The 13,060-nt window shown below is 47.5% G+C and overlaps 1 protein-coding gene across 1 annotated transcript in view; it reads left to right on the forward strand.

The window, feature by feature from the left end:
- POLR3E (RNA polymerase III subunit E) overlaps nucleotides 1-13,060 on the forward strand; it is a 28,462-nt gene that overhangs the window by 9,340 nt on the left and 6,062 nt on the right. The window contains exons 8-18 of the mRNA XM_066560625.1: nucleotides 1-50; nucleotides 347-466; nucleotides 1,026-1,111; nucleotides 2,128-2,172; nucleotides 2,253-2,344; nucleotides 3,053-3,173; nucleotides 4,916-4,997; nucleotides 7,158-7,217; nucleotides 8,164-8,321; nucleotides 8,588-8,652; nucleotides 10,141-10,637. Of these exons, the coding sequence (XP_066416722.1) occupies nucleotides 1-50; nucleotides 347-466; nucleotides 1,026-1,111; nucleotides 2,128-2,172; nucleotides 2,253-2,344; nucleotides 3,053-3,173; nucleotides 4,916-4,997; nucleotides 7,158-7,217; nucleotides 8,164-8,321; nucleotides 8,588-8,652; nucleotides 10,141-10,637 (1,376 nt within the window). The remainder of the gene's footprint in view (nucleotides 51-346; nucleotides 467-1,025; nucleotides 1,112-2,127; nucleotides 2,173-2,252; nucleotides 2,345-3,052; nucleotides 3,174-4,915; nucleotides 4,998-7,157; nucleotides 7,218-8,163; nucleotides 8,322-8,587; nucleotides 8,653-10,140; nucleotides 10,638-13,060) is intronic.

Genomic DNA, 13,060 nt, shown 5'->3' on the forward strand with positions numbered 1-13,060 from the left:
GTGGTGATTCATCCCAGGATGAAGCTGAAGATGATGTTAAGCAAATTACTGTATGTCCACATTTTCCTTTTTATGCTGGTTCAGGCAACAGTTCACAAGAAAGTTTGACAGTTCAGAGTGAAAGGAAAGGACAGCAAACCTCAGCTGGTCCTGCTGACCTGGGCTGGGGTGGGGGAGGCCAGGTGGGCTCACCCTTGTTGCACAAGCATAAAGATGGCACTGAGAGCAAGGGGTGATTGACTGGAGCTGGGGCCCTTAGCTTGGTACTGATACACCAAATCAGTAATGCAGATGGGTTTTTTCCAAGGGTTTTAGGGCTGTTTTGAATGATGCCCAAATCTCCTAGGTCCGATTCTCCCGCCCTGAGACCGAACAAGCTCGGCAGCGACGTGTTCAGTCCTATGAGTTCCTGCAGAAGAGACAGGCAGAAGAGCACTGGGTTCACCTGCATTATTATGGCTTGAGGGTAGGTGTGTGCTGGCTCTTGAGGAGGCTGCCTGGGCCTGAAGGCTCAGCTAAATCCAGAACCATTTTAAATCTGGGCCCATGGGAATCAGGGATTCATCAAAAGAATGGAGAGGAGCTCTGTAGGCTGGAACAGACCTGAAGGGCTCTGTATCTCCTGCTGGATGATGCTTTGGAGTCTCCACACTTCAAAACTGAGAGCTGGACAAATATAAAGGTGGGGGGGGTGTGGGTCTGAGTGTAAGAATCACTTGGGTCTTGGATTATAAACTGGACTTGGTGAAAGACTTGGGAAACACATTCAGTCAGGTGTGAGAAATCCTGTTTGGCTGACTTGGGCATGTCTGTCAGGAGATTTCAAAGGCATAGCAAGGGAAATGTTCCCACATCACATGAGCATCATACAAGGAAGTGAAAGCAGAACACCAGGTAGCGAGGTGGAGCACTTGAGTGGTGGAATGATGACAGGGTGGTCATAGTTTGGAATGAGAAATCAGCTCTCTGGCATTTTGTGTATTTTCAGTATGTGATAATGGCTCTTGTTTTTTCCCTGTTTCCAGGATAGCCGTTCTGAGCACGAGCGCCAGTATTTATTTAGCCAAGGTCATGGCCTTGCTGAAAACACAGAATTAATTAAATCTCCCAGGTAATGGTTTGGTGGTTTCCTACAGAAATGGCATTAATTGGTTGGGATTGTTTTCAGAGTAATAAGCAGGTATATTCTTTAAAAATCTGCTCTTTGAAAGTCCTATTTGTGACAAAAGTTGAATTGTTGAAAAAAACACAGAAACAAACTAGCTTTCATCTTACTGAGGTTGCTTTCTTTGTTTCCCTATACCCTTGAGATTAAAACCTCTTGTTTTTACTCAGGGTTGTAGCTTCTTGTACGTTATCACAGCCCTACATTATTTGGACTGTGAATACTGCAAAGGAAAATTAAAACAAAAGCTTCTTCTGGATAATATAAATTAATACTCCAAAGCCAAAAACTTCCATTGTTAGCAAATGTTATAAAACTTCCCTTTGTGATTACTGGGGACAACTGAAACTACTTGAAAGGTGTTTGTGTCTGTTTCTTGGTGACTGCAGCTCTACAGGAGCCTTCCATTATGCAGTCAGTGCTTCCCTGTCACCTGGGACACCCATGGCCCAGGTAGTAGTGAAGTGGCAGTCTGGTCCTGGTGATGGTGCTGGCATATTTTTCTTGTAAATCAGTAAATCAGTGATAGCTGTTCTGAAGAGTCTTTTGGATCTGATTTTTTCTCAAAGATGCTGGTAATTGCATGGGCGGGACAGAAATTTTGCTTTTTGCTGGGCTGATTCTCTCTGTCTGTGGGGTTTCACATGACCCTGCTGATGGCTGTCAGAGCACCTGTGTTTAATATATTTCCTTGTGCAGATCCTCTGTTTGGACACCTCTGCTGTACCAAAGAGCTGGGATTCTGACTCACATTTACTTCATACTCTCACTTTGGGCTGATGAATGCCAGTAACTTTTACTAGTTCTGAGGAGGTGGAAGTGGAAGAGAGAGCTCTTTTCAGGCTGATGTTTGTTTTGTAGATTTACACAAGCAGGTTTACTCCTAAGTGAGAAATGTCTGTACTTAAACCAGGCAAGTCTCAAGACAAGCATTTTAAACAATGTGTTTCCTTTTCTTCTAGTGAATATTTAATGATGCTGATGCCTCCAAGCATAGAGGAAGAGAAGTAAGTGTTTGTACATAGTGTTCAAAGTCCACATTGGCTGGATTCTCCTTTTCATGGGCTGCAAATCTGTTTATCTGCAGTGAGAAACCAATGGCTCCAAGCAATGTGCTTTCTATGGCCCAGCTGAGGACTTTACCCCTTGCTGATCAGATCAAGATCCTGATGAAGAACGGTTTGTAGCTTTTGTAATACATTTGCACTTCACTTTGTGACTTTTAGTTGCCTCAGATAAGGTGCTTTCCCCAGTATTACCAGTTCTGTCACCCCATCAGACAGACTGTCTGGCTCTCTGATTCTCTGAAGAATCTAAATCCCAAGCCTTTCCCTAAAAAGAGCAGAGACAGCTGATCTGACTGTTGATACACTTGCCATCAATTTACTCTTAGAAAAACTTCTAATTTGATGATAGCTTCCTGGATACACATCCAGCAAGTATCTCCTGGAATGTGGGGGTCTGAGCATGTACCGCCTGCACTTTGGAATTTTCTAATATTGTTTTATTGATGGTACACACTTAATGAGTGTCACCTAGGAATTTGATTTTGTCTCTTTAGGGTTACTCTCTGATGAGAGCAAATCCTGAGGATTTTGCCTCAGGAGTGGCCTGCCTTGTGAGGTATCTCTGCTTACAGATATTGCCAAAGATATAGGTTGGGGTTTTTTTAATTGTTGTTTTATTAATATGTTAATTTGTGACCAGTTCAGCCAGTCAACTCTGCTGTAACACTAGCAGCTACTTTAAGAATATATGATGCTACAGCACAGGAAGTAAAACTAAGGCTTTATTTCTTTCCCCGATATAAGTCTTTGCCCGTGCACACGCTGAATTCCCGTTCCTGGGTGTGTGAGTGCTGTTGGTGACTCTGTGTTTGCCTTGCAGTGAAGGTGATGCCGTTCGCCAACCTGCTGGGTCTGCTGGGCTCGGGCACCGACCCCACGGCCGTGCTGCGCTGCGTGCAGCAGGTGGCGCTGCTGGTCCAAGGAAACTGGGTGGTGAAGAGGTACGGCCCGGCCCGCCTTTGTCCCCGGCACCGCCCCGGGACCGCGCCGGCATCGCCCCGGGACCGCCCCGGCACCGCCCTGGCATCCCTCCATCCCTCCGGGACCGCCCCGGGACCGCCCCGGCATCGCCCCGGGACTCCCCGGCATCGCCCCGGCATTGCCCTGGGACCGCCCCAGTTCTGCCCTGGCATCCCTCCATCCCTCCGGGACCCCCCCGGCACTGCCCCAGCACTGCCCTGGGACTCCCCGGCATCGCCCCGGCACTGCCCAGGCATCCCTCCATCCCTCCGGGCCCCCGGGCTTTGTGTCCCCCACCCGCGCTCCCACTCGCGGATCAAACCTTTGGTTTGGTATTGTCTGCGTCTCGGTGCAGCTATTCCGTATCCAAAGGGTTGCTGTGAAAGGATAATGCCTTAGTACCGGTCCCAAGTGGGATTGTGGCTGAGCAGTGATGTAATCTGGGTTTGCATCTGAGTTGTGACAGGTTTCTGATGTCTGCACTCGTGTTCTTTTGTGAGAGAGCTGTTCTGAGTTCTTCCAGAGATTAGCATTAAATAGAAACACAGAAAATGAAACCAATGTCAGCTATAGTGTCTCGTAGCAGAATTCAGTCCTGTAAGGATCTCTGGGCAGTCCTGTTGCTGTTCATCAGTGGATGCTGCTCTTCTCAGCTGAAAACTACCCTCAGTAAATCAAGCATGGAGGTACTGAGTGTACCACATGAATTGGAGTCTGTATCATCCTGTTTATTAGGATAGAGCATCCTATTGGGAATTGAAATCTAAAATGCAATATGATTTTTTTTTTTTACCTGGGTGGAGCCTTGCATGCAGAGATTTACAGTCTCTGGAATAGCTGTGTTAAGATGAATGGCATCAGCTGCCAGTCCAAGTATGCCAGCAGGATGTTTCAGCTATTGTGGTGCAGACCTGTATTAGCAATGTGACCAGCTCTTACAGCAACCCTGCTGTCCCTCCAGCTGGTACAGGAGGGAGCTGGGAGCAGCTTAAAAGACAGGATGTTAGCATTCAGATTGTTCTTAGGTTAGAGCTGATTCTTTGCTGCTAGTCTGAGGAGGATGTGAGGATCTGTAGTGGATGGGGTGTTTGAGCACAGAGCAGCACACATCAGAGCTTTGAACAGAGTGGGGACCCATTTCTTTGGCCTGGGTAGGATCAAGATCATGAGCCCGAGGTGCTGTGGGGCTTTGGAGAGCCTGGTAACATCAGCTGGCCCTGCAAGCAGACAAGGACACAGACACAGAGTAATGTTGGTCTCGGGGCTGTTGATTTGAGTATGGCATTTTGTAATATTGTTCTGTTAAACCCTTGATTGCTGGGAAGGAAATAAAAACTGTCTTGCCCGTACATCAGCATTTTGGCTAAATGCTGCCTTCAAGGCTGCATACCAGGTTAGCCTAAGCACTTCTTAGGATCATTCTGGTCTTGTTTACATGGATCCAAGGGAGGGTAGGCTTTGCAAGAACAAAGCAGAGCTTGTAGCTGTGTTGCACACACCTGCTTGCCACAAGGCTGTGCTTTGCTGGTCTAAGCCTTTCTGTACTAGTGTAATTGCAGTGGAGTAATTACACCAATGTTAATGCCTTTAATGAAAACCACGCTTTGCATAAAGGTGTAATTTAACTGCAGAACAGAGAGGGCATGTTTGTTATGTTAGTCTTCACTAATGCCGTTTTTCTGGAGTACCTAGTAACTAATTTCTCTTCCTTTTTAATTAACAGTGATGTTCTCTACCCGAAAGATACTTCTAGTCCCCATAGTGGAGTTCCTGCAGAAGTGCTCTGTAGAGGGAGAGATTTTGTTGTAAGTATAAAAGTGTTTGTTGCTTTTAATGAAAACACAGGTGAAGCTTGCCTGGGAGGCCACAGCATTGCAAAACTCTTCTGCTGTTCTGCAGCGAGGTGTCTCCTCCAAGGAAGTTGTTTGTGCTTTAATCCTGAAGGTGTTGTTACTAGTCTGCTGTGGGAATGTTGGTGTAGGCTCACTTTGTGTCTGCCTGGCAGGTTCAGACCATCTGTCATTAGCAGCATTGATCCCTTTCTAGCACATGCTGCAGAGCACTATCACATTGCCCTCACAATTCAGTGTGGGGCTTGCAGAACAGCCAGGACTGGATAATGAAGTGCTTGTTTCTCCAGCTCTATTTCCAAGGGCTCAGGACTGAGGGCTCAGGAGGGCAGTGTGGGTAAGCCTTGTGCTCCCTGAGCATGCACTGTTGATCTTTAAAAAGGACTTTATTCCCTAGGGCTGCTAATCAGTGAAAGGACTTTGTTCCCAGGCACCTTTTGTGAGCAGTAGCTGCACATGGAAGTTGAAATGAATATGGGTGTTGTAAACACACACATAACCACAGCAAAAAGGAACAACCTCTGCATTGTGTTTATTTTCACTAACCATGGAAAGAATTAAGGTCCTAAGTGGTTCCTAAGTTCATAATCAGTTTATGGCTTCCTCCCCACCAGAGCAGGTCTGAGTGCACAGCTCTCATTTGTTTCAGTCAGACCTGAGTGTTACTGCAGAGTTTGTGCATGAGGTTTAGCTCTGAACAGGAGAGTGCTGTGCAAGAGACTTTAAGGGTATTACAGCACTACTGTGAGATCAAACTGATGGTGATTGAAACTGATTTTTCCTTGTCTCTTGATGTCTGCCCAAGACACTGCCAGATGGAGACCTGGATTCAGGTGTGACCCAGTGACAGAAGTGTTTAGGACACAGCAGATTAGGTGACACATCTTGTGTAAAGTTCAGAGACCAGAATTATTGTGCTCAGTTAAGTAAGGAATACTGTTTTAATATTTAGGATGAAAAGATGCATTATTTTCATTTGGATTATGTCAAATATATTTTCCATGAGAAATGGATCTGTGTTGATCTTAAAGACAAATAATTTGCTGATTAATACTACCAGAAGGAAAAAGTTTAAATGTTAGAATATAGAAAGGATCAATATTTCTGGCTTTCAGACAAAGAGAAATGTGTGGTTTTAAGACTCAGAAATAGTATTTAATGCTGTATGGTATCTGTGGAGAAAATGTGTTCTAGCTTAAAAAGGGAACTTTATTTCCCTATATTTGTGCAAAGTAATTAATAAGTTTAAGAAACATTTATGGACTTCTTGTGCTTTAAAACAGAAATGCCCTGTGTCCTAAAGTAAATGGATTGGGTTTGTGTGTTTGTGGGCAGAGAGAAACTGAATGGGAGAGAAGGAGGCATGGATGATGTTGTAGGCCAGGAAGAAATTGTCAGTAATGAGATTTTGGATTCTTAACAACATTATTAATACACACAGACTGAAAGAGCCTGTAGCTTATTTAATGGAGACAGGAAGAAATGAAAGGTCATGTTCAGTGTTCTGCCCAAGTCCTGTCTGCCTGCCCTCAGCAGCTGCTGTGCAGAGCACCTGGCTGTGCCCTACCTGGGGAGGTGTGTGAGTCACAGGACATCTTGGCTGTGACTGTGCCAATGGGGGTGGAAGAAGGGCACAGGCACTTGGCAGGGGCTCTGTGCTGCTGAAGGGCAGCAGCCATCAGCCTGCACAGGCCCCTGTGTAAGAGTGCATGGAGAGTCTCTCTAGGCTGATGATGAGGTCTGTGAGAATGTGAGAATTGACTTCTGGGGTCCCAGCATCACTGCAGTGGTTTTGGTGGGTTTTTTTTTTTCTTGGGTTGTTTTGAAACTGAATGGAGTTTGAGTTCAAGAGATTCCTCGTAGCTTTTGTAGTCATAGGTTTGCCAAGGCACACCATGGACTCTCGAAGCTTTTGGGCCTGTGTTCATGGCCCTTTGAGAACATAAGGAGCCAAAAGATGTTTTTCCTCTAGCTGGCAGAGAATCACTTCTACATTCTTGAAAGGAATGGGCTTATATTTTTGTGGTAAGATTGTTGAACAGGGTCATTGCTACAACTTCAGTAAAGCTACTGCTACATGCAGTTATTAGGTTTTCCTCTTTTGTTCCCTTCTAGATGTGGAAGTTCACCCAGGACCGCTGGGTGGTGAGAAAGGAAGTAGCAGCAGTTACAAAAGTGAGTGGATTCCTTTTCTTCCTAAATCCAAAGGTGGTGATAAGTTGGCCAAATGTTGCTGGGCATTGTGTGGGTGTAGATAGTGGGTGCTGCTGTGAGCCTTTCCTCTCCCAGTGCCTGCTCTGCTCTCATCTGGAACAGGTACACATAATACTCTTTCTAGAGGAAAACATTCTGAGCAGCTCCCACAATTTTCCACAACGCCAGACTGGCCTTGTAGCTGAGCCACTGGAATGCATCCTGTCCTCTGCTGTGTTTCAGTGGAAAGCTGGGCACAGTTTGAATTGAGCTGACTGAAGGTGCTTACACAGCCCACAGAAGCTGCTCTGCTTTGGGTGTCTTAAGAGCAACTCTTCTGTTGGCATTTGCCAGTTACAATACTGAGTAAAAACTTTAAAGCAACTCAGGCACCTGAACATTCTGTTAAAAGTAGCAAATGAATGAGAAACATTAAGTCAAAAGGACAAACCCCAAATTCTTTAAATGCACTAAAATGATGAAACATGAGTCAGTTTATGCATAGACCATCTATTTTTGGAATGTAAGAACCAGTGCTGCATAAAAGCTGGGCATGTGTAGGTGCAACATGTCTGGCCTGCAGCTCTAAAATAAGATTAACATTGTAGAATATGCTTCTCTTCCCCATAGAGCCTTTTCATCTCAGTTTGGAAACTCCCTTTTCTTTGCAAAACATGCCATGAGCTATTTGACTCTGGGGTGATTAATCACCACGGCTCTCTGAAGTCCTGGCCTTTTAACAGTGTGTGAAAGTGTTGTGCTGCAGAGCAGGATGAGCATCTCTGACTTAGCTGGGTGTGTGCCCATGGAGCTGCTCCATGCACACCAAATCAGCCCAGCTCTCCTGTCCCGTGCACAGTGCTCACTGCCACACCTGTCCTGGGTAAACTGACTTCCATGCTGTTTATGCTTTTTCTTTTTCTTTTAGCTTTGCCCAGAAGATGTGAAAGACTTCCTAGAGCACATGTCTGTGGCAAGAATAAACAAAGGTTGGGAGTTCATGCTCCCTTACGATGAAGATTTTGTTAAGAAGCATCCAGATATAGTTCAGAGGCAACAGATGCTGTGGATGGGCATTCAGGCCAAGTAAATATTTTACTGTATTTTGGGGAATAAGCTAAAAGCAAAGAACTGTTTAATACAAGGGTTCTGTAGACACTGATCTGTAGTGCCTCCAAGTTTCTCCCTCACAGTGCCCAGGCAGTGGTGTGGTGGGAGGTGTTACTGCATCCTTCAAGTCATTCCTGGTTCCTGGAGAGATGGAATGTTCTAGCTAATGGCTAAAGCTGGCATGGCTGCATGCAGACATAACAACTGAACCTGTCCTGGAATATTGTCTCTTTGTCTTTCAGATTAGAAAAGGTCTATAATCTCTTAAAGGAGCACTTGACACCAAAGAAACAAGAGGCACAATCAGGTAAATGGAATTGTGCTTGGATCATGCTGAAGCACTTGCATGTATTCATCTGCCCATCCATATTCCTGAGTGGTGTTTTGGAGTTCCTCTCTGATTTTGAATGTGGTGGAGACTGGTTTTGTTGAATGTATTTTCTTTCTTACTATTTTCTTCTGGAATATTTAAGACAGATCTTGATCTGTGCTAATGTCACTGAGGTTGGGGTGACACCAGCTACTGTGGCATCCTTGTAGCACAGGCAGGAGCAGTCTTTGGCCCTGGGGACTCACTGTTTGACACTGTAAAATCAGCTGGTTCTCTTACCCACTTGCTCATTTAAGGCAGCTTGTGGGGTGTAACCAGCTCCTGAAGGGAGGACAGACAGAGCCAGTGCACAAATAATTCTCACCTCTCAATTTCATGTTAATGCAACTTAATGTGAATGAGGTGATTTTTTACTTCCCTGATTTGCAGGAGCTCTCTGGTGTGGTTGAGGGCCAAGCAATTATTGGAGAATGTAATGGCAGGAGGCTGTAAGAGGTGTGAAGCTGTCTGCTTTTGACACCCTTCTCCACTATGGATGCCAGTGGGGGTATTAAAGTAGCTGCTCCAAAATTCTTAAAGATTGTGAAAACTTGAGATTCCATAGTTTTAACTGGACATTTGCCTTGGTGCCAGACACTGGAACAATGGAGGAGTGTAAGCAGAACTGACAAAGGAGCATATGAATCCATTTCAATACCCTGTGTCTGATCTGCTCAGAAGGATTAGGTGGTGGGTTATTTGGAGAGGATTAGTGAGCCTAACAGCAGAGAAGGTAACAGCATGGGTGCTGGGCATGCCTTTGCCTCAGACACTGCACCCCTTGCTTTGGCAGGGACTGGGCTCCTCTGCTGCCAGCACACCCCTTCCTTTCACCTTTGGATGGCTGGGTGTGGAGAGGGGAAGAAGGGCAGGATTCCATGGGAGAGAACTCCCTCCTGTCCCTTTCACCCCATTACTGGGTACTAACCCTAAGCAGAGGGTCTGAGCCTCTGGTGCCCTGCAGCCTCATTCTTCAGGGCTGTTCAGGGTCACTGTTAACCCTGCCACACTCCTCCCTGTACCTGCTGACATCCTGCTGCTGCCTCTGGCAGGGGCTGCACCCGCCCCCACCAGCCACTAGAGAATCTAAAACACAAAAAGAAGAGTTGTTGGACAAAGAAGTACTTGGGTCACAAGCAGAGATGTGTAAGCAGTTTGTATCCTGGTTTCCTGAAATGTGGAAAAGGCCCTGGTGATTGAACAAACACACTTTGCTTTGGATTCCTTGGCTGGAATACCCTTCCCAAACACTTTGCTTTAGAAAAGCAAGCACACACTGCCCTCAAAAATCCAGCAAAACTCCCCAAAACTAATGTAAAGTCTAATCAACAGTCTGGGTTTATGCCTTAGATTTCATAAGCAGATGACGTTTCCTGGTTTCATTGAGCCCTGCTGAGATTTATGGTACCTTTTGTTTCTTACCAGCTCATCCCTTGCTGGTTTCTGGGGAGCAAAGGGTCAACATGGCTAAAGCAAAAGTCAAGCAGAACTTTGGGCAGCTGGAGAAGGAGTTCCAGAGGCAGAAGGCAGAGATGAAATCCAACGACAGCTCGGCCAAGCCGGATGTTGCCAATATCCGCATCAAGGAGGAGCCTGTGAGCGTGGAGGAGCCCATGGACACCTCGGCCCATGAGGGCCTGAACAATGGCCTGGTGAACGGCCTGCACCCAGCCCAGGGCCCCTTGGACCCTGTCAATGGCCACCTGCCCGGGGGCTGCATCGACAGGGTCGCCCAGGAACTGAAGGCCTTTGTGTCCTCCACGTTTAAGAAACAGTTTGTGCTCACCCTGAGTGAGCTGAAACGGTTATTTAACCTCCACTTAGCCAGTCTGCCTCCAGGACATACCTTGTTCAGTGGCATTTCAGACAAAATGTTACAGGACATGGTGTTGGACACTGGCTGCAAACAGATTTTGGTGCCTGTAAGTATGGTTTTCCCTTGGTGTGCTTTAGGGGAGGGATGAGGGCAGGGGGGGCAGTTAAACGTGTGAGATGTGAAATATTTGTGTCCTGTGCTGATGGACCAGAAGGACAGAGTGCTCAGAGTACCTGTCCAATGCTGGATTGTTGGAGCTGCTGGAATTCTGTCTGGGGTCCTGCTTCTGGCAGGCTCTGCACTCTGCCCTTGGGACTCTGTTTCCACATCCAGGGTGTTGGGCCATGGTGATTTGCTGTCCCAGCTTGCTCCTGTTAACATGGGCAGTCCCAGATTCCCATCAGCTCTCCTGGAATTGCACAAGCTCCTTCCCTCGGGGACAGGGACCCAGCTGGGAGGGGAAAGGTGACATTGACTGCCTGGGAGCAGCAGGGCACACCCAGCAGAGCCTCTGGGAAGCGACAAAGCCCATGTGCAGCAGGTTTCCTTGGCCTCTCTGTTTCCTCTGGGTTGTGCAGAGGTGTCTGTGTCTTTGTATGGAAACAATGTGGGTGATTGCGTGAGACAGAGCAGGGCTGGGAGACTCTGCATTGCTTAGGAGAGCAAAGGCAATTTGGCATCATGGGAAAGAGCCTAAAAGGAAATTAATTTTACAAGACATCTGGCACTGCTGATTGGGTTACAACCAGAAGGAGCTTGGGAGCAGCTGCCTTTGGGGAGAGAGGAGAAGGAACATGTGAACTGCTCAAAAGAGCAGGAAGCAGGAGGGCTGGGAGAGCCTGGAGCATGGGAGCTGCTGGGGGCAGCAGGAACGTGTTCAGTCGTGTGCAAAGTACATGTTGTGGCACCTGGGAACCGAGCAACAGCCTGGAAATGTCACTGGGAGAGCACCAATTGTGGTGCTTGCTGCTTCCTCCCCTGGCAGTTTCCAGGTCCTGGGGTGGTGCTTGCCTGGAACTGTCTCAGTGCTGGCCAGGCTCTCCCCTGCACCTGCTGTGATGTGTGCCTCTGCCATGCTGAGGGTAAACAGCTGAGGTCATTCCTGCTCTGCTCCTTGGGACTGGGGCCTGTTTGTTTTGGAAATTTGAGGATTTTAGAAATCCACACAAGAAGTGAAAGTGATGTCGTTTCTCTTTTCAAAAAGCAAAATAAAATCCTGCTGAAGAGAGGTGGCCAGGAGCTGCCTTCTGTGTGGAAAACCCTGTCACAGGAGACCTGTGCAGAAGAGGTGCAGAGGTGGTCCCTGGAATGTCTCTCAAGGAGACTGTTGCAAGTTTTAGTTCTGCTGACTCAGAATTCACTGCAGCTCTCGTGTAAGAGCCTGTAGTGCTGGCAGCAATGTAAATCAATGCCCCTGAGCCTGCCCTGATGCTCTGTGCAGATGGCAGAGGTGCTGGGGCTGGGTTTACTCTTTGCATGGGCTCAGACACTTTGGTGATTCTTGATTGTTCCCCTGGACAATTTTGTCAGAACCCAACAAGAGCCTGAGCTCAGGGGAAGCCTGGAGGGTTGTTCAGTGTGGGATTTCATAGTTACTCATTAGTTTTCTGTAATTGGAAGTGCTTTGGTGATAAAAATCAATGATCTGAGGTAATTAAAATGATGTTCTTTGGCGGGTGAAGGCACTCTTGGCTTGACTATTATAGAAAATGTGTGGCTGAAAATGGCAATTGAGACCTTACCAGGGGAATGCAGGATCTGTTACAGAGCTGACCAACAGCACCCAGGGTGTGAGATAAACTCACCCCAACAGGGTGTGAGATAAACAGCATTTGTAGGGAGCCAGAGAGGCCACTCAGCTGCAGCTGAGGCTGTGGGGATCCTGCAGGGTGCTGTGCTTGCTGTCCCTCATCAAGTGTGGGGGGAAAGCACAGGGCAGGAAAGAGCAAATCCTGAGCTGGTGCTGCTCTGGGAGAGGGTGAGGAGGGGGGACAGACAGAGGAGAGGAGCCCTGGGCAGGCAGGACTCGGTGCCTGTGCCCTGAGCCCCTCTCCCCCCATGGAGGTGTCTGTGCAGGACTCTGGCTCCTGAGCACCCACACCCATTTCCTGCAGACTGGGGGTGGCTGCTCCTGCCACGGCTCCCTTCCCATGGCCCCTGCAGTGGCAAGGTTCTGCCCAGGGATATTGAGGATATTTTTGAGGCCTCAGGAAATGATGTAACTGTTGTGTGTGTCCTGCCTGGCTGGGCTGAAGGAGGGGAGGGCAGCCCTGCACTCACAGAGAGCCCTGCAGGCTGTGCCAGTGAGGGCTCCCTGAGAGGTGAGATCAACAGTTTACCTTTAGGATTTCTCCAGCTGATAAAGTTTTTTTCTGGCACTCTCAGCCCCCTCCATCTGGTGTAGCTGTAACTGAGGCTGCCTGGCAGTGGCTCAGTGCTTGACTGAGAACTTCCCAGAGCCCAGGGCTCCTCCCTGAGAGGTTCCACTTGAACGTGGCAGCCCTGGGACAGCGTGGAGTTCATCTCCCA

Source organism: Molothrus aeneus, chromosome 16 (assembly GCF_037042795.1).
Source record: "Molothrus aeneus isolate 106 chromosome 16, BPBGC_Maene_1.0, whole genome shotgun sequence".
NCBI classification, from domain to species: Eukaryota; Metazoa; Chordata; class Aves; order Passeriformes; family Icteridae; genus Molothrus; species Molothrus aeneus.